The sequence below is a fragment of the Excalfactoria chinensis genome, chromosome 1 (genome assembly GCF_039878825.1).
Source record: "Excalfactoria chinensis isolate bCotChi1 chromosome 1, bCotChi1.hap2, whole genome shotgun sequence".
NCBI classification, from domain to species: domain Eukaryota; kingdom Metazoa; phylum Chordata; class Aves; order Galliformes; family Phasianidae; genus Excalfactoria; species Excalfactoria chinensis.
The window spans coordinates 174200937-174223323 of record NC_092825.1 but is presented as its reverse complement, the minus strand read 5'-3'; the positions used below and the strand labels follow the sequence as shown (position 1 = coordinate 174223323).

Genomic DNA, 22387 nt, shown 5'->3' with positions numbered 1-22387 from the left:
CAGAACGTATTGCCCAATGTATAACAACTTGTACTATTGTTTTGGTTTGTGGTGGTGTTGTTTTTCTAAGTACAATGTATTTTTTGAAAGGAAAAAAAAAACAGATTATATAACCTGTGTTTGGCTGAAGGAATGAAAAGCTCTGGGTATTCCTCCAGATGATGAAGATGAATCTGAAATTACATGTTTTCTTTCATGACTCCAAATGTTTCTCAGATGCCATTTCTCCTTATTATCTTTTTGGTTTTTGTTTTGTTTTCTTTTACACGCTCTCAAAATACGCCATCTAAATTGTTTAGCAGGAGAGAGAAATAACATCACTGCTGTTCTTACCATTAAGAAATACCTATTCTTTACTACTGGGAGAAAGTCAAACAAGATGAGCCTGGGTGCATAAAACGTGACCTCAGTTACACAAAGTTAACTGTGAGAGCTTTCCCTCCCAAAACTCTTCTAGTAGCAGTTGTCTGTTACCTCTAAGGACACTAAAAGCCACCTCAAAAATAAATTAATGAATAAATGAATACATAATCACATCAAGTATCTTCAAAGTATCTTCAATAATTTGTTTAATTAAAATTAATTAAAATTAAATAAACAAACATGTTCTTCAGCTACATACATGACCCTCCTGTCTTAACCACAACCATAAAACAAGCGAAGAAAACCTCAAGACATTTATCTTGGAACAGTTTCAGCATTTCCGATCTAGTTGCCTCCATTCTGGTACATCAGGAAGCAACTATAAAACGTAAGATAGCAAATGTAAATGAACGGTAATGACATTATTCATTTGGGATCTAACAGCCAAATATGGAAGGGTTCTCCCCAAATACTCTATATCCTTACCTAACAAACTATATATGGCTTTTTTCTTGAGTGACTTATCCCGTAACAATGAGACATTCAAGTGTAATGAATTTCAGACAGAAAAAGGAAATCCTTCCAAAATAAATGTTTTTTTTTTAAACTACCTGCCTATAGCACACAATTACATCACTGTATTTTTGTCATTCTCCAGTCCATTTTCTTAACAAAAACTTGCTTTGAACCACTAAGCCAACAGCAGACTCCACACCGTGCAATCAAATTTCCAGAGCAAATTAACTCATACATATGAATGTCCTGAGAAGCTCAGAAAATCAGTAATAAAGTGTTCTTGCTTTCTTTTGCTATCATGTACTTTGTTCATATTTAATCACAGCAATTATTTCTATTGTACCTGACCCTGTAATTTTATATTATATAGGATGACAGTTATTTGAGCTAAAACAATTGCTCACAATGATTTCTGTGTTTATTCTTATTGTGATTACTGTCATTTCAGCTCTCTCACTGCAAGAGTAAAGCACTCGAAGTTACTCAGGCACAGAACATTTAATAGCTCAGCCATACTTTTCCTTGGGATTCAACCATCAAAAATGAAAATAATGTTATTTTATCCCTCTCATACTTGTCAATAAAACTTATAATAGGGACATGAAAAAGCTACTATATTCCTTATACCTCTTTGAAGTAACAGAATTATTTATTTATTCCCAATAAATGGCTTTTAAAGTTACCATTAATAAGAAACTTAACATCACAGTGCTCAAACTGGGCTGAAATCAGAAAACAGTTCCTCTTTATCTATCTACTGCCTCTCACTCCATTACGTCCCTCTCAAAAAGGACATACTTATGCCCTATGACTGAGAAGATATTTACACCTAACACAACACAGGGTGCCTTTGTCACTAAAACCATTAGGCTACACGTAATCCTACTAGGGCTCGTAAGAATGTGAATACTTGATGATCTTTAAGGTCTTTCCCAACCTGAGCAATTCTGTGATCCTATGTGATCCTCCCCTTGTGAATTTAAACTAGGTCTTAATTTGTTAGAGATTAAGTGTTTGCATCCATGTTTTAGATGATACAGGCGCTGGTCCTGAGAACGTACGTGCCAACAACAAAGAAAGTACTTCACAGGAACATGGGGAGATCCCACAAATTCAGAGCAGTTTCAGATGCAGCTGATGCCAAAGAAGTCTGCTTTGAATCTACATGAACAGCTGCACTACACTATATAAAACTAACTATACTGAAAAATCACATTTTACATGTTTAAATTGAGCACCTACAATCACAGAATCTGCCTGAACTTACTATATTCACCCTTAACTCTCGGCACTCATTTTACATACAAAATGGTGAATATACATCAGAGCTCACAATATATTTGAAAACTAATCTAAAGACCTTGGAATTTATTCAGTTTCCAGACTGCATTTAAATCTTAAATAGTTAAGAATTTGCAAAATCCATAACCTTTCTGGGCAACCTGTTTCAGGGCTCCATCACCCATATCGTAAAGAAGTTCTTCCGCATGTCTGTATGGAAATTCCTATGTTCAAGTTTTAGACCGTCACTCCTTGTGATTCCAAGGAGTCGTTGGGAGGAGTCGTTGTCAACGTATCAGAAGGCTGCGCAGCCATTCAGTGAGACCTGGACAGACTAGTGTGACGTGCAGAAAGAAAACTCCATAGCCACAAAGCAGCTATAAAGCAGGTATGTTTAATGAGTGATGTGCATACACCCTGGTGCAAGGGGGATAGCTCCACCTAACTTGTACACTGTTATGAGAAAGCGTGCTACAGATATAGGCTGAACTGATACATAATCAATAGTACGCAGGAACTTGGATATATATTCATTACATTCCTGAGACCCCATTAGCATGCGGTCCCTGTCCTCTTGTGTATGCGTAGTGAGTCGTGGGGGTGGTCATGGGATGAAGACTCATTGTCTTCCTTGCTGTAAACTTTCAACCCTGTGGAAGGAGTACCCCCCAGACTGGTTCCAGTTTACCCTGACATCTAATTACCCCACCATTCTCAGACTGTTTCATTCTTATCTTTACGGCCTTCATCCCCCTTGTTTTTCCAGACCCAGTGTCTGCAATCCCCATTCCTGTAACAACTTCTACATAAATCTTCTTACTACCCCTGTCCCAGTTTCTGTGAAGTCCCTTTCTCTCCCTTACTGTGGGGCCCTTCTATCATCCTTCAAATGTTTTGGGTGGAGAAGAGATTGATGAGCTTCAATAAGACCAAGTATAGAGTTCTGCACCTGCAGAACTACAATTATTCAATTGCATGTATCAGTACAGGCTAGGGACTGACTTGATGGAAATGACCTCATGAGAATGACCTGAGTGTCCTCAGCAACAACAGGCTGACCTAATGGCTTATGCCAGCAGTGTGCCCTTGTGACCAAAAAGGTCAATGGAATCTTGGGTTGCATTAAAAAGAGCATGGCCAGCAGGTAGGGGGAGGTTATCATCTTCCCCCGCTATGCCATGGTGAGGCCACTGGAGCGCTGCAGTTCTGAGTTCTGCAAACTCTATATAGAGTTTGTCTGGACAGGCAACAGAAATAAAATGTTTATCCAAATCTGCTTATCAGAAAAGCCATGGAACTCTGGCACAGTGGCTTTTTATTAACTTACTTAATGGGAGCTAAAGGGAACAGCTACTGCTGCAAGTCATGCAAGCAAGCACTATGATATTTCATCCATAGTCTAAGGCATGGATTATTAAATGAGTCATAAACAAAAGGAACAAAATAACAAATATTTTTAAAACCCCACAGTACTGTTCTTTCCTGGTATCTCATACATTTGAGCTGTGAAGGTAGGCCTTAATGCAAGAATTTCATTCTAAATGTATTAGCAGATATCAGGGCTGAGAAGACATCTCTAATTTACAACATTTTCCTGGGGGCAGCATAAAACCAGTCTGGAACAGGACAAAACAGACCTGACATGAATCTTAAACACAACAATACAGCAGAGAGACAATTAGACTAAATGAGAGTTATCATTAAGTCCAACTGATAGGATGAAAGTAGTAAACCTTTTCAATCCTTTAAGTAACCATACCAGATACATAAAATACATCATTTATAAGAAAATGGTTTATTCTCAGCAAAGAATACAAAGAGTTACATGGACAATTCTTACCAGTATTCAAGGGAGATGTGTGTCAACTCAGTATTCCTGACAAACATAATGCTTTGAGTTAGCAGTACAATCTCATTGCTGGTCTTACTACTAATAAACTACCTAAGTCTGGAACCAATGATTTTGCTTTACTGTCCTGGGGAGCCATGGCAGCTAATCAGATGAACATGAGGCTAGTACTACAACCAAAAGTGATAATGTGGTCATAAACATAAAAGAACATTATTAAAATGGGGAAATTATTGCACTGTATTGAAAACCATTTCTGGCTTGCAGATGTGAAAGAGACTGTATGAGTACTGGGAAAGATTCTCTTAAGCATGGACAGAAAATTGCCTCCTACGCTCAGCCTGTTTACATTAACAAAGAGGAGGCCAACAATAACTACTAACAGAAAGAAGGTTGTGGCAAGGTGAAGGTCAGTCTCTTCTCCCCGATAACAGTGAAAGGATGAGAGGAAATGGCCTCAGGTTGTGCCAAAGGAGGTTCAGATGCAGTATTAGGAAGAATTTTTTATCAGAATGGGTTGTCAGGCCCTGTAACAGACTGCTCAGCGAGTCACAGGGTGAAGTCACCACCACAGGATGTGTCTCTAAGCCTAGCAAACAAAAGGTAAACAGGCACAGTGACTAGAAGTTGAAGCTAGAGGAGTGTAACACAAAAGAACCTTTAAAAAAACAACAAAACAGTAATGGTAAAATAAACCACTAGAGTTATTTTGATGGAGGTTGAAATGACCAACAATTCAAGTACTCTTCCTAGCTTCAGAAGAGACACAGCCAGTTGTAAAGGATGATAGCTTTTTCTATCAATAATAGCAAAGAGAGCTATAAAGAGACAGAGCCTTTCCTGAAAGACTTATTGACTCACTGAAACATGCACAAGCCCCAAATCATGAAGGGCCATGGCTTCTTTTTCTCTACTGATTGCCAAACAATCTCCAGTTACTAACACTACCACATCAGGCTGCCCTGACCCAGGAGGCAGGCTGTATATCAGTGCTCCACAGTTCACTCGGCACAAAGCTGAGTACAAATTAGATCAAAGATACCCAGCTCAACAGAGGCACCAAATTGAATTATTTTAGGTTTCATTCCTGACTCTTAAACCTCTCCTTAAACTCAGTTAGCTCCATTGCAGTCTCCATCTAGCCCAGCAAATATTATTTCAGATTTATTTAAAAAACCAAACAAACACGATGCAGAGAACATTTTAATTTAAGCGTTAATATCCAAAGTGATTACTCAGTTTTCCTAACAGTGACAAATTAGAAAACATAGTCATGCAATCAAAACTCATTCAGGTCTCTGAGCAGCACATCAAGTCTACTTGACATTGTTGCACAATATCCAACTTCACGGTGACAATTAAGAAGCAAGATCAAACTTTGAAACCAAATCTCAAGTAGAGGTACCACGTATCACTTCACACTTAACTGAACAGTGCATCCTCTTTGACAGGCCTATATTTCTAAGCACCAACTGTTAAAATTAGACTGTGACCATATTCTCAGTGGCGCATTTGCAGCATTTTGCCTCCACATTCTAATAAGAAATATGCTCTGTAACTATCAAATAGGGATAATTAAAGGAAACAAACCACGTAATTGTAGCTCTCTTAGCCAAACCACTTAGACTTCAGATCTGTAATATATTCTGTCAAGTTGATTACATGACACATAATAATAATAATGGCTCATTCTGTGCTTTTAAGCTAATAATCCTCTAGCTCCTTGTCTGATAATACAGATGAATGATGACATACAATTAAAATACAGACAAGCATAAGATACAGGCAAAGGTGTATGAATAAAGAGGGGGGAAAAAACACAAAAAAAAACAGACAACTTACAAACAACAGGGTTCCAAGTACTAGACAAGGAGTGGATTAACACCAGAAGAATGAGAAAAGCACCAGCTTATAGAAGCTAGAAGTGAGCTATGCAGAACAACAAAAACAGAGCATCTGGACTAAGTCCTGCAAAGACAAAGGGATTTGGAGGAGGCTATAAAGAAAGAAACGTGACAAGAACACAGGATTTCTGCTAACCTGCAGCATGAGAAGCAGCACTGGGATCTAGGGATGAGAGGAGAGCTGTCAGTGCGAGATCATCATACGAACAGACAGATTTATTCCTACCAATGAGAATAACCAGATGTTTTGTGATACATCTATAGCAAAAAACAAGGGGTTGACAGTTTCCAATGGGAGGACAAGACTTACCACAATGCACGTGAGATAGTTTATACGTGCTAGCTATGCTACTGCAGAGCATGGCTTTCATTCTGCATTTCATTACATTATATATTTTAATATTCATATTCATATATGTACACATACACAGGTTGCAGAAGTTGAGGAGTAACCAAAAAGCTGATGAATAGCACTGTAGATATAGCCAATGTTCTTGACCTATCACGCTCAGAAGTTTTAAAATGACAAAAAGATGCACGGAGATCCTATTCCTTGGCAATGAAATATCAACTTCAGTTAAGTGACATGATACTTCTCTAGCAATATGGTACCAACTCTATCTCTAGAGGTACCACGAATCAGAACACAGTGTGATCAATCAGATAAATACAACTTATCCTTCTCTCCTTCCCCCAGCAAGCATAAGCAATGCTTTGAAGCAAATTTACCATGGTAAATTTATGGTGAAATACACCTGCTGAATGTTTGCTGCATGTATGTTAAAACTCCAGATCTATTGCAGACAAGTAGATCCAACCAAATTTTTGGGATGTTACATGGTCTATAGAGCACAAGCGCACAATGCTCGGAAACCAGTGAATCATTTTTCACATCCTTCATTAACCATTTGAATTAAAACTCTGTATTGGAGCTGCTGAAGTAATTTAAAAATATGTGTTATTTAATGAACATAAGCCATTTCATATATTGATGAAGATATAGATATGATATAGATATATCAGATATGAAGCAGTAGCCCAGATGACAATAAGTAGGCCACATCATATAACTTCTTCCTGAGATGTTTCTATTCTAAAAGAAGTTTCTCACTGATTTACTGGATACTGGAATTTATCCATTTTAGGGAAATACTTACAGAGGAGAAATCATTAGAAGTTTTGGTTGCTGGGAGTCTAATAATATGAGTTAGTATGCTAACAGAACCTTTCAGTATACTTCCAAAGAACAAAGCATTGTCATTCATAGAATCACAGAATATCCCAAGTTGAAAAAGACCCCTTAAAATCACTGAGTCCAACTCTCGGCTCCACAGAGAACCATCCAAAATCCAAATCCAATGTCTAAAAGAATTCCAGCAGCTCAGGGCTGTGCCCACTGCACTGGGAAGCTTGTTCCATGCTTCACTGTCCTCTGGTGAAGAATCTCATCTATTTCTATCTTTTCCCTCCAATTACCTTCCTACATTTCTCTTCCTATTGCCCCTTCCAATAGACATTATAGTAGTCCACAGTTAAGCACTCAGGAGAAATACTTACTGCTGAACATAATGCACAGTATCTTATCCCACTGTTTTTAATGCAGTGGAAACACTTGGCTCTTCAGTCTGTCCGTAAGAAACATTTTAAGAAAAAATTGTATTAATGTAGTCATTATTCAAACCACCAGCCTTCTTTCAGAAGTGCCTGACAAGTCTGAAGTCAGCCTAACTCTGAGCACAGTGTTGGACTAGAGTGATTTTCAAGGGCACCTTTCAGCCTTCATTTACTATTCTGTGATTTCAAAAGCAACTTATCAGTGGGGTACAATGAAGGAACAATTGAACACACTTAATTCCTTAGGAAACCTGACTTCATACCAACTAGTCTTCAGCAGTGGAAATGACGTTTCAACATAATCAGTCCACGTCTGCAGCTAAATCTTCTAATTTGACACATTTTCCTTGAGAACACCTAATTCTTTTTTAGTGAATGGTTTTAGAGAGTAAAGGCACAAGATAAAATATAAATAGCTCATTAGAGCTGAGATAAGGGCTTGTGTAGGAACTAAGAGATTAGCAGTTTACCCATCCTGGATTCTTCTTTGCAACACAAAACAACGGGAACATTTAGTGCACTTTTCTAGTTCCCTCATTTTTATAAGCTAATACAGAGGAACACAGTATCTGATACTAAGTTAAATGCAACTGGCAGGAAGTCTTTTTTTATCATTTCTGCAAACCACCCACATTCACAAGATTACAACATTCAGAATTCAAGGAAAAACAAAAAAAAAGACGTTAAATGGAAACAGATACTTTATGAAGAAGAACATAAATATTGATTCTTACATTAAAAAGCTGGTTATCCTCTCAAAACGTAAGCACAGATCTCAATGTGCAGCTGTCTGCAATCTTACCACAAGTTACTGTGACTGTCTTACCTGGTTTTCAAGTTCCACAAGATCATGAGATCAAACAGAACAAAAAATCTACCAAGCATCCAGCATTCCATTAAGAAGGTTTCCTCTCCTATCCTTGAAAAAGTTGAATTTCTTTCTTTATAGCCTGCCAAGCTGATACAACAGTGTATCAGTGAATCGTTTCTAGGAAGCCATTACCCAGTCATGCAGAAGGAACTCAACAGCGCAAACAAAACGCTCAAGACATGTTTTTAAATTAAATGTATCGCATTTTCTTTCTTAGTGGATAATACCAACAAACACTTCACATAATCATGGCAATCGTGTTACAATTTCTTATATTCAGAGCACAGCATTTTAACCAGACATTTATCTTTTTTATCCAAAAAGAGCATGTTTGTACAAATGTGTACTGGTTCATCTATTAACTGCACTGCAGTGGTACAACAACGTACATGTGCACCATGCAACTGAAAGTGACCACAGATCATTGAAATAATTCAAGAAAAATAACAGGCACAGCTGTCTTCCCCATCTCTCATTTTAAACAGGTATCGGATAACATGCAATAAATTATATTTATTTTATACGGAATTTTCACTCGTTCACTTGTAATGAATTATTGATCTTTAAAAACATTCTATCCATACTGATTCAGTAGAGGTTCTCCAAAGTCAGCTCCTTCATATAAGCACACTTTCCTTAACCATGGAAGCTTTTAACTTATGAATTACCTGCCAGGCCAGAGTCTGCTGGATTTAGAATATACAGGCAGAATGCAAGAATACATAATAAATTTGTGTATTCCCCTTAACTTTGCTCAGACTAATTACATAATTGTTTCCATTAGTAATACACTTCAAATGAAATAAAAACGAATACAAAAATACCAACAAGCAATTAAAAGTTAAATCATTGTGCAACACACATGGTGCTCCAGATAATGAGAGGCCCTACTTGACAATCATACTGGTAGTTGTGGTAGCGCTGGATAATTGATTGTGAGCGTCAAGAGTCTCATAATGTCCAAGAACTATAACCAAAATGGTAATTTGTGCAATTTGTTTACTTGCTTCATATCACACATTTACAAAACATGCATTATAAGGTACTTGAGAGAAAAGAAAGCAAAGAAAATCAGTCTCTGTCCCAAAAGCTAACCAAGTTAATTTGAGTCAAACTACACATATGCCAGTTTGCCATCTTGCATTTTAGTCTTTGTGAGAAATGCTCTGTATAAACAATAACACAACCAAGTTACTTGTCCTATTATTAAGTAAATTCGTTTCTGTAACTGAAGATTCATTATATCTATCAAACTGGTGTGCAGAAATGTGGTAGATCATCGCACTGAAAATAAGAGAATATTCACTAAGGGAATTCTAAAATTCACTTACTCCAGAGAAACACGATCATAGAGTCATAGAATCATAGAATTACTCAGGTTGGAAAAGACCTCAAAGATCAAGTCCAACCGCAGCCTAACCATAGTACCGTAACAACCCTCTGCTAAATCATATCTCTGAGGACCACATCCAAACAGCTCTTAAACACATCCAGGGATGAAACCATACACACTTTCGTATCACAAACTGCCCCTTCCCCTTCCCTTTCCTTCTATGAGACAAAGTAAAACAACTTATTCCCTATGGTAAGGGATGTCAACATTTCCATTTACTAACCATACCGGGTAGCAACATCAGCAGGCCAAACACGTCATGTGATCCACTTGGAGGACAAAGATTATAAAAGTTAAAAACAGGAAAAAACTAAAGATTATTATTAGTCTTCACTGAGTCCTCATTGCTGCTCTAATATGGGAAAATTCCTCTACACCTGTCTTTAATATTAAACAGAGCTTTCCAGCACGAGCATACTTCTGACACACTACTTCTTCACATGCATTTAAGTACTCTTCTGAAGTATCTCTGAAACACAGCTCCAAAAACCTGCCAAGATGCTACAGAGCTCAAGGCAGCTCAAACTGAATGCAGAATCAAAGAACTTAGTATTACCAAACAGCACAAAGGTCAGATAAGGCAAACTAATTCACTAATTAATACTAATTAACAGCTCCATTCCAAAATATACGGAAGAATATCATTCAACACCCTCCAGCGCTGTAGGCACCCAGTGAGCAGGTAGTCGATGCTCAGCCATTTTGTCAAAACTGCCCTCTGACAGCAGGGGTATCAGTAGGTACGTTCAGCTGAAACACTGTGGAATATATAAAACTTCAAAAGGAGCCTGTTGCAAGTTTTAATGGATAATTTAGAAGGGATGGCCTGATACTGTAGGGTTATTTGGTTATGTAGACTTTGTTCTACCAGAGATGCACATTGCTAATGAGCTACCAGTTTGCAGGGCAGTAATGTGATTTGGTGTATTTTTACTGAAGAAATATATCCTTGATAACCTTTCCAAAACAGCCCATGAGAAATGAAAAATTTATTTAATTCTGAAGAAAAATAACTGATATTTTACAGTGTTGCAGAACAACATCAGTCACTAATTACTGCAAGTCAAAATACCTAGTCAAGACACCCCTAAATTTACTGAGTTAAACATTATGCAACATATTTAAATACAGTGTGGGGTCCTGCGCTGATCAGTGACTTCAACCTGCTCGTTTCTAAAGAAATGCCAGAGCCAGAATGAGGAAGAGATGGAACTGCACACCAGAGTAGGATGGAGAGAAAAGCATGATATCTGTGTTTATAAGTACAAAGTTGTTAATTTGAATATGTATGATAAAATTACACTCTTAGGATAACCCTGTTCTTCCCTGTCTCCTGAACTGCAGGATACAGCTCGTCTGGTTCCATAAAGGCATAAAAGGTCTGGGGGCCACTGTGCACATCAGGTCTAGGAACCATTCCATGTTTGGAAGAAAACAAAACAAAAAAGAAAAAGAGAAAATACAGAAGAAAGAAAAAACATCGAAGACACTTTTAGGCCAAATCACTTCATTGAAACATTACACAGTGCGATCCTATGAGTAGTTGTGCCAGAATGGCAACAGCACTGCAGATGGATATAGTGAGTATAGGTATTAGCAGGGAGAAATCCACACACTGCTCCTGCAGTTACGGCGATTACTTGTCAGTCAGCAGCCTCATGTATTGTCCTACCAATTTAGAAGTTCATTCCTGTGAGCAAATAAACGTCCACAGCCCTTCGAATTCGCAGTGCACCATTTACAGACTACTTGAAAGCCAATAAGCAATCTTCCTGAGAAAGATTCACCAAAACAAATGTTACGATGTATTTCTCACCCAAATTTCTTCTATAGATCAAAGAAAGAAAGAAGCATTTCTTTGGCCCAATTCAGTTCTTCCAGGAGCAAGTATGTAAAATAGATGAACTGTGCCCTCCCTTGCCCAGGAGGAGTCTCACTAGGATGACTATTCCAGGTGCAAAGGCTCAGAGAAGACATGTGAGGCCCTGGCATAGGCTGCCCATAGAAGCTATGGTACCTTCCATTCCTGGAGGTGTCCATGGCCAGGTTGGATGGGGCCCTGGGCAGCCTGGTCTGGTGGAGGAACCAGCCCATGGTAGGAGCTTGGAACTGAATGGTCTTCAACACCCCTGCCAGCCTAAACCACCCTATGGTTCTGTGTTAAAGTAGATCTTTTTGCATCTCAGCCATTAGTCACCCAAAACTTTCAGAGCACGGGCTGCCACTTAGTTTTACCTAACAGCACTATGGGTCTTCAGCCTGCACTTAACACTGCTTCTGTAGCACAGGCAACTAAAAATATCTGAACTTAGTAAGGACGTACAGATAGAAGAGCTCTCCATTTTACCTATGGTGCAACTACTCTTCAGTATTTTTTTGGCACAATGTGTTTAACTGTGTAACAGATCTGGTAAAAACCATGTTCCCCTCTGTCTAATTGTTCAGCAGCAAGTAGAGTTAAACTGGGAAATATTTAGACAAGCACAACTGATAAACTGAATAATGAATTTATTCTCTTGATAAAATTACACAGCAAGCTCAGGCTAATTTATTTTTTTTTTTAATGGAAAGCAGCTCACTAATAGCTCAGTTCACACTCAGCTGGATCAGCCCTTCAAATTTGTTTCATTTCAATCTAGCAATCAAAACAGCTGACGATTCTACTAATAACTCGGCATCCATATTCAAATGTGTTATTTCTTCATTTTAACAGGAGCACCACGGCTTTGACAATACAGCCCTGAAAAATATAGCTTTATTTCTTGTGCAGATGACAGATACCATTATTTCTCAGCTTCAGGCTTCTCCGTTCTATTTGCCAGTGCTCTTCAGCAGCTCTTCTCAATTCACAAAACAATTATTTCATCACTATCTTGTAACTAATAAATCAAAAGTAACTTAGTCTTTAAAAGCTAAGTACTGCTTAGATTGCTCTTCTCTATTTTATTCCTTTCTCAATAATTCATTTCTCTGTAATTCTTCCAACACCTCCAGCAAGCAGTTTCATCTTTAGTATCCTTCTGGCAGGAAGCAAAAGATTAAGACTTGGCTAGACAATAGATAATAAATTTACATTCATTAAAAATCTCACATTCTTGCTCTATCCTAAAATTTATTTATCACTGAGACGTATCAATAGAAGTGAGTACACTTGATGCTATTTAGTATCAATATTGAGCCATGCTTGGCAGTTGAAGAGGATGATCTGCAGACCTCACAGTCACAGAAGTGCTCAGCACATTCTGAAGTTACAGAAGAGAAAGGACTTAAAAGAGAAAGGAAATATAAAGCTAGTAAAAATCCAGTCAGATTCTTCAAAAATAAACAACAAGGCTTCACACTCATATAGTCAGTCCCAATGTGCAGTAACAGCAGCCCCATCACAGAAGAAACTCAGCTGAAATACAGCAAGGTTTGGCCAGGAAGCCCAACAATAATCCAAGCAGATACAGCATGCACAGATCCAAACTATTTCTGTGACGCATTTATGAAGAGGTGAAATCACCAGGAGAACTTTCGTCTTATAAAAATTCCACCCCAACAAATATTTCAAAGTACTGAAGAGAGAACTTCAAATACCAGGAGCACAAACTAAAATCTGTGAGAAAAATAAATGAAAAGCATTTACACTTCAAATAAAATGACAAATGCAGCAGCAACAGCATCTACTGAAACTACAAGGATGCAGTTATATAACCTGAGTATGATCAGACAGATTTTTTGTCTTTCTTATGTCATACAAGAGGTCTTTCTGAACCATCTGGGATGAGCTGAGCTGACTCACCAAAGGATGGCAGCTGGCAAAGCTCCGCTCAGGCAGCTGCTGGAGATCCTCAGGCACTGCCTGGAGGTTTCCTGTACTCATAACCTTCCAGCCATAGCCTGAGAGCAATCCACACATCACTATGCCTCCACACTTCGCTGTGCTTTCCAGATCCTGAGCTGGCTCTCAGCCCACTACTTCTGCATTTGTTTCCAGTTTTTCACTTCACCCCACCACAGCGATGCTCAGCCCAGCTTTCAATCATACTTCTGCCTTCCTATCCACAACACCAGCTCCCACCTGTCTCCAGCAGTTAATACAAAAGACCAAACTAAGTTTTCAGCTCCACTCTGGACTTTCACCTCAAGTCTAGTTCATCCCTCCAGTCCCAGTCAGTGCACAAGGTACTCATCCAAGTTTGTAAAACAACGACTTAATGTTACCATTTATGAAGTACAGCAAGATCCTTCAACTTGTGACAATTTTCATGGTGCATGAAGAGATCTCTTCACATCTCTTGCAAATGAAACTGAGAGAAGCATTCAGTATCAAATGAAGTGGAAATCTGCCTCTTCCCTCATTTTTTCTTTAATTTCAAAACAATATAACTTGCATTTCTACCCGCACTGTCATTCATTCAAAAAACACAAATAAGGGATTATAACTTAAGGAAAATCATGTTTTTGGCAGCCCAGCACTATCCCAGAAAAAAGACCCCTTCATATTTGCTCGTACCTTGAATGACACTGTCAAACTATTGAAAACACTGCTAGGAACAGATCTGATATTTCAGATAAGAACAGGAATCATTGTTTATAAATCTATTTGTAATTAACTGCCCTTCCGATACAGTAAAAATAATAACCTCTTAAACAGCTTTAATAACCAATTTTCTCTAGAAAAGGAGTCAAGGTGATCTCACTGCTCCTTAGGAACTACACAGTTTGCAGATGAAAGACTGAGCTACACCAGAGTGACCTACAGCCAACCTGCAGTCAGTCGCATTCCTCCCCTTGGGCCAGGGGTTTGGAATCAGGTTTGGCTCAAATGAGTGACATTAGGGGTGAAGAGTATTTTCCACATTGCATGCTTTGAATAAAGGTGTCTTTTGTGAAACACTAGCAGAGGAAGCAAAACATACGATTTAGAAACACAAAGCAAGTTTGTGACCATCTTCCTGTAATACAAGGTGTCGAAAAGTAAGGAAGTAAACAATGAAAAACAATAGCCAGGGTACATGGTTTTTCACATGCACATTGCTTCTCCAGCCAGTTGGTGTCCTTCCTTCTAACAAACATTTCCAGACCAAAGAGAACAACTTCAGAGTATGCATTTCCCCAGCAAAGTTTATGATACACTGCAGCAATAAAACCATGACCTCATGGGTTGTTTGAGAAATGAAAAAATAAATAAATAAAAATAGGAATAATGAAAGTGATTTTTCAAATAGCCTCTTAATGTGTTATTAGTAACACAGCTAATATCTTTCTAAATAGAACAACTTTTTTAGGCAGGCGGAGTCCTTTTCCTCGGTGTGTGACCTCTGAACAGCCCAGACATTACAACATAGTTTGTCACCGATACAGAAATATTTGTCTTTTAAAATTCAATTTCAAAGTTTTTGGGTTTGTGTTTTTCTTTTTTTTAATCTATAGAAGCACTTTCTGATGCATTTTAGAAGCCGTGTTCTGCGTTCAGTGATCTGAAGCACTGCTTGAGTCAGTTCTGGTTTATAACCAAAATTCAATGAAAATGCAATTCAGTGAAAAATGGCAAAGAGATGAGTGTAAAAATGGGAGATTACACACAATATTACTGGAGGAAAAAGTATTACAGGTACAAGCCCGCACAGAGTCTGTATAAACCTCTTGGCCAAAAATGAAACTACAATTAGGATAAACACAACTGACCATACAATAGCTTTGCCAAGATTAAACATTTAAGACGTTCCTGTGCCTTGCAGTAAATGATTTCATACCTGTCTGCAGCAGATCTGCTTACAGACAGGCACCACAGTTGAGTTCCACTGACACAAATTAGGTCCAATTTTACATAATTTAAAAAAAAAGAGAGAGATGTAGCACTCCCTTCATATTAAATCATTTTAAGCATCTATTATGACTTCAATAAAGAAAGACTATTACACGTTGTCTGCTAATGAAACAACTATCTGAAAAAACACAACGGACAACTGTCTGAAAATAAAAAGAAGAAGGAAAGATACCAACATAGCTCTGAACAGAGAAAGGGACACGCTACAATCTATGTTCTATTGGATTCTTCCTGTCCCAGTTCACCCAGTTGTCATTAATTATACCTAGCAGGCAACTGGTCCATTTTTAAAACAAGCACAAACTACCCATCCCACTCTGATTTGCTTCCATTTCTTTTCACCTTTCACAGATTCCTCTTCCAGCATTTCAAGCTACTTTATTTCCTTTTCCTACTTCAGTTCCTTGGAGATTCCATAGGCTACAGTGTGCCTCAGGAAGATCTGCGCTCCCCTATGCAAGAAATCATTTCACATCCTTTTTCTTTCTACTTTTCTTTTTCTTTTTTAATACAGTAGATAAGTTTTCAGAGCAGCAAGTTATGAAATCAATGGTATTTCCCTTTGCTTACTTCTGTAATTAAACTGCACCAACATTACACAGTTCCTTTAACAGGCCTGTTTCTAAGACAATCTCACTTCAAGCTCCTTGGACAACAGGCAACTATATATGCTGCTGCCCACCCATTAACCGGTATTCACCACAGAATCAAAGACTAAATTTGTCTTTTCCATCAATACTTTCCTCCACTAATAAGCAATGTTTAGTAAGTTTTGCTTAACTGGAGCTTTTAATTCTTTTTAAAGTAAATAGCTGTTTTTAGTAAAAATGGTGGATTCAAGAATGTTGACTGGACACAACTTTTGATAATGCTTCCGGGAAAAGATGTGAATGTTACTGAGCACTTTTGATGAGAGCTGTAAAGAGAAACCTCACTTCCTCCTCAGTTTATCACCTTCAGGAACATCAGCATGGCTCACCTCTCAGTGAGCACTGCTGACTGCTACTGCTGTCCCCAGCACTCCATCCAGCTGTGAGATACACAGAGATGCAACAGGAGGGATGGGAAGAGCAGGGGGCAAAAATAACAATCCACAGAAGAGGGAGTGACAGATACTGAGGGCAGAGATGGCAGCGCTCTGAAGTGGTTTTGCATCTCAAACAACTGGCCCTAGTGTAAACACTCTGAGCAGACATCTATAATCTATGTCTGCCTTAATTTTCAAAACAAAGAGAAGGCTTCCTCTGTCAGCAGCATGTACTGAGATAGCATAGAGGAACGCCAACATGAAATGGCAATGTGCATTTATTTCTTAATAACATAAGAAAATTACTTTCAGGTTACCTGCTTTAGACTATTACTGACAAAAGACACTTGGCTGTCAAATTGTCTACTACGAAAAGCATGCTTAAAATATGAAGGCAACATTAGATTCACATGTCCACAAAAATCAAAACATACTGAATCACTGAAACAAATTCAGATTTGCTGAGCTTCAGAGAAATACGTAACACAACACACACACGTGAGCAGGTCTCAGCAACATGCAATAGCAAGCTTGTTTTGGATGCTCTGTGCATACTTACAGGTTGAGCAGACCAGCAGTGCTCTCACCACAAGCTCACAGGGTAACTTCCTCTTCTGCTCCACTCTGGAGGTGGCAGCTGGAATGAGGATCTCCGCAGGGACGTAGAACTGGATCGAATAGGTCACAAAAATCCCAAAGGAGTACAGAATTTTTACAGACTGGTACAACCTGTTCAAAACATTTACATACATTCATGTAAGCAACAAAATCTTCATTAAAAATTAGCTTGCCTTTTTTTTTTCCCCTCTCAAAGAATTTTTCTATCATCTGACATTTGAGAACTAATTAATAGCTTAGCAAGTAGACTCCTCGCATTTTTAATTAGATTCAGACTCTTTATCTCATACGTTATTCATCCATGAAATTTCCATGTATTACCAAGCTGTAAGCTCTACCAAAACTCAAGCTGTGAAGCACAACATTTTTCATTGCAAATTCTACCACAAATCCCCACAGCTGTTAACTAAAAACACAGGTAAAGTGACCGGCATTGTCATCCCTAAGAGTAAATCTTTTCCAAACAGAAGGAAGATGTAAGCGCTGTGTTCCTTAAAAATCTTTTCACACTGGGGAGACGACATCCCATGCAATTTTATATAGCAAAATTGGAAGGAGTGCTTTCTTAGGCTGGAAAATATCCATAAACCCAATCTGCTTACAGTCTATAACCTCCCCTTCAAACACACAGAATACAGAACACCATTAAATCACTGTGCCATGTCAGAAAAGAGAAAAATTCTGAGGAATTTTGTTGTTGGGTTGGGTCAGATTTTTTGAGGCTGTCAACCTGTAAGTAGTGGCCACAGCATGGAAAGTCAGTAATATAGGAAAAAATGCTGGTTTGTAGCAAAATATCATCTGACATGAGCCTTCAGGGATTTTATAACAAAAAACAATGAGTATCAAGATCTACAACTCCAAACTGTCCAGTCTTATGGACTGGCAGAATATGTAACAATATGTTACTATGAAAAATATTCTAATCAAAGAAAATGTTTTACTTGTTTCTTTTTCATAAGTCAAAACCTCCAGAAATACCTTAGAATATAAGCTTGCATTTGAACCTGCCTCAGAACCAAACAACTAGCCAGGAACCTTCTTCAGTTTAATGAAATGAATATGACATGGGCTGGCAGGCAGTCACAGACTTAGCGAGGTAATGGCATGTTCCCTTGAGATGGTCTAAACGCCAGTACAAGGTTCAGTTTCAAAAGAGGAAAACTGCAATGTGATTCCACCCAAATCTGTACTGAATTTGTTATTAATTTATTTTATTAATGAAACTTGAGGTAAAGAATACATATCATACGTCTTTTGATGTTACCAAACACAGCTATGTGTAAGCATGAGTGAAGTCACATTTCCAATTCAGAATAACTTCCACAGATTGGAGGAAGTGTTGGAAAAACAGTAGGGTAAGATTCCATAATGAGCTATATGAGATAGGACACTTAAACTGAAATAAAGCCTTCAGAAAAGGTGGACAAATTAAAAAACATATTTGTGATATTTGCCTTTTCCACAATATCCTGTAATATTTGAAGGAAATATAGTCCAAACACACATCAAGCATTTAGCATTAGGAAGGCACTGATTTAGTAAAATTGCACTTAAAAACATATGTAACTATTAGAGAGAAAACTACGATGAGACTAATTATAAGTTTAGAAAACATGACCTATTGGGAAAGCTTGTAGATGAGGATTTTTTAGACTAGAATAGGTAATCCTAAGAGAAGGTACAACAAACTCCTTCAGAAAGTTGAGACTGCTGGACGAGGCTGAAACCCTCTGCCATGTTCAAACAAAAGTGATGATAATACCAGTAGGCTTAAATGGCAGCAAGAGAGGTTTATTTCAGTGTGAGGAAAGGCCTTCAAACAGAAGAAAAAATGAAATGCTGTCCCAGATAACTGCCTGAAGGATTACAGACTCCATCATTCAGCATTTTGAAGGATGTGCTATACAAGAGTCATGGTTTTGTCACGCTGGAGTGATTCTGAGCAGAGGAACGTAGTGGATGAGCTTTAATAGCCCTATCAGTCCAGCCTGCAGTGCTTCTCCCCTCACATCTACAAGACAGTTCATCAAGTTTTCTCTTGAGTTTTGATGATAACAAAGGACTGCTAAAAACAACAAAAAGAAGTCAGTATTTTTTATTATCTGAACAAATATAGAGAAGTAATTACAAGTGCCTATCCATGGAAAGTAAAATTCACTGTGACTAACAGAAACTAAATTATTGGTATCAAATATTTGACCATTATCATACACAGATACACCAAGTCCTAAAGGCATATTTTAAAGGGATAGTAAAAACTATTATATCATTAAAGTCCCCATGTAATTTAGAAGCCACTGCTTTGGTAATTCACTTTTTTGGTTGCTCAGAAGCCCTAAGAAATTCAGATAAAAGAGATGGGCACAGTTTAGCCAGCTGAATCATTGCTCAGATTCCATACAGTGGGATGTACACAGAGTAGCTTAAAATAAAAGGCAAAAAAAACCCTTCCAGCTACCCTCAATTAACCTTTAATCCTCAGTCTTCAGGTCATCCCAAAACTTCACAATAAATAAATAAAATAAACAAAGAGAGCTTCAACAAGAGGATTCAAAGCTTGAGCTACACAGAGATACACGGTAGTTCAAAGAATGTGCCTCCACTACACTTCTTTTCTCGCCTTACAGGGACTCATATAGTTCAATATTGGAAATCATTTTTTTGCATTACTAAATTGAACTCACTGGCAATTTGCTACTACAGTGCAATCAGATAAGGATGGCCCATAGGTTACCTTCTAAAAAAATTCTACAACATCGATAGATTCTGGAAGAAGTCAAGAAAAGTGAACCTCTCATCAGCCTGCACTTTGGATTTTGTTGTACTTCTTACTGGAAAAAAACTGGGAACCAGTTCCTCCACATAATTCCAAGGGCATGAGAAGTTATTGTTACTCTATTCCAAACCAGATAAATAACTGTGCAGAACAAAAAAAAAAAAAAAAAAAAAAAAAAAAAAAAAAAAAAAAAAAGTGATGTACTAAAATAGAATCCTTTGAGTTCATAAGGAAGTAGATGTTAAAGATGACCAGAAAACATAAAATATTAAAACCCCATATTTTACTTAGTATGCTGGACAACACTTTGCCTTCCAAAACACATTCTAAATTGGAAGTGTAAAAAGTCTCTTATGTCGAGACTCTGACCTGGCCAGAGTAGGAGCAGTCTTTTATTTGAACTGAGCTTAAAGACTTAACTGATCAAGGGCCCGTGTATACCTTCTGGAAAGCTTTTTTGCACACGCATCAAATAAAACTCAGAAAGCAGCAGAATGTCAGTTATTTTTATCACAAAAGACAGGGATTGCCCAGCTGAAATTAAACACATAAACCAAATCTCGTTGCTCAGCCACAATCCAAGCTCTTTTGAACAACCACTTTCTTATAAAAACTTCTCTGCTTCTTGCATTCAATCCAGCCGCTTATTGGCGTTTATGTGAGGACCAAATAACAAAATACCAACATATGGTTCACTGGAAATTTGTTTTGATAGCACAGTTAATTGCACATATTTGCTCAGCAATAACGTTTTAAGTAGACCCTAAGTACTATAAAGCTATAGATAACATTGCGCATCATAACCCAAGGGTGTACCCTGAGCTGCTTCTCCTAGCTCTGCCTGGTGCTCTGGGATACCATCCAGGGTAAGAGGAAAACAGACTATTTGTTATCTCTACATCTGAGCCCTGAGCAGCTGCTCTGAGGCTATTAGCTTATAATGTCAATTCCCTCCTTATAGAGCACCAGTTTCCATCTCTTTTATTATCTCTTTCTTTGTATTAGGTCTGTAAAGGCATGAGGATAAATATCATCACATCTGCACTGTAGCCAAGAGCTATTTGAAAATTCCTATTTGAATAGCCCTGTTAGACAGCAGCTAATAAAGTTCGTCCTGTTTGCCCGAGCTTTACAAAAAGCAACAGAAAAAGACAGCGAGCAACTTTGCCTTATTCTGCATCCCTCCTCCTTCTCTTCTTTTAACAGAACTCATTGTAGAGAACAAATTTCAACTTCAACAAAGGAACTCAGGGCTACCGCTTAAAACAGAAGGTTCACTAATCTCATCAATGATTAATACTGTGTGCTACTGCAAACAGAAGTAATTTCCCTTTCAGATGCATCATACAGACGGAAAGGGATACAGCGTTTGAAGACTTCTGGTTATTAATGTATGCAAATTCCTAACGAAAGGCCACAATTAAATATATATTATGAGCAACATGCCTCAAGAAACAGAACCTCGTCAAAGTTTATGCAGTAACGCCGCACTAACAAAGCAAAAATAACAGAAAAATGAGAATTCTAGGAAGCAAAAAGCCTCTTCATCCTTCATGACACATTTTACTTTCATGTATTTATCACTGGAATCACACAATGAAACAGAACTTCTTGAAAACATTCAAACTGCACAATGACTGTAAGAATTATCACATGCATGCAAGTCATAGGTGGATACAGAACTATGAATTCTAACCGGGTAAAAGTCTTTAGTACCTCTTCAGCATATAAGAGATTAAGGGCTCTGCATGTGGAGATTAAGGGCTCTGAAGTCACATTCCCACTTACCATTGATCCTGTGGTAGGTTTAACGTTATGCTGCCTTTAATTTCATCCCCAAAGCGCAGATACCCGAGAGTGGCTAATGAGATATACAAGGTCATAACGATCCCCATGCCAATGTTCAGTGCCAGTGGGAAACGTGCAGTGTCCTTCATTCTGTTTTCCAGTGGGAGCACCTGGAAACACAGGGAGAAAAAACTCATTTTATATCCTCACAATAAAACCGTTTTCTCCCCCCTTTCAGAGATGATTTATGAAATTTAAAGAGTTGTTATCAATAAACATGATTGCTCTACAATAACATTTTACAGTCTTGAAGCTTTATTGTATACACAGTGGAAATATTCAGTCGATTACTGAAGAGCACCAATCTTGGCTGGAAAACAGCATAACTTTGAATATATAAAGCAGTATTTATAGGTTAGTAAAAATGAAAAGAGAAACTGATGATGCCCGGTTGAAAATATTTACACAGTACGAATATCATGATTTTGGTATTTTTTTAAACAGATTATGCTCAGTATCCAAGAGTAATCTTCTTTTTGCCATTATGACTGCACTGGTAGTCTTCATCA

At 38.0% G+C, this 22387-nt stretch overlaps 1 protein-coding gene across 2 annotated transcripts in view; it reads right to left on the bottom strand.

The window, feature by feature from the left end:
* SLC36A4 (solute carrier family 36 member 4) overlaps positions 1 to 22387 on the bottom strand; it is an 88790-nt gene that overhangs the window by 30334 nt on the left and 36069 nt on the right. For both annotated transcript variants that reach the window (XM_072337727.1, XM_072337735.1), the window contains exons 9-10: positions 21819 to 21988; positions 17193 to 17362 (exon numbers count right to left, since the gene is read on the bottom strand). In XM_072337727.1, coding sequence (XP_072193828.1) covers positions 17193 to 17362; positions 21819 to 21988 — 340 coding nt within the window. The remainder of the gene's footprint in view (positions 1 to 17192; positions 17363 to 21818; positions 21989 to 22387) is intronic.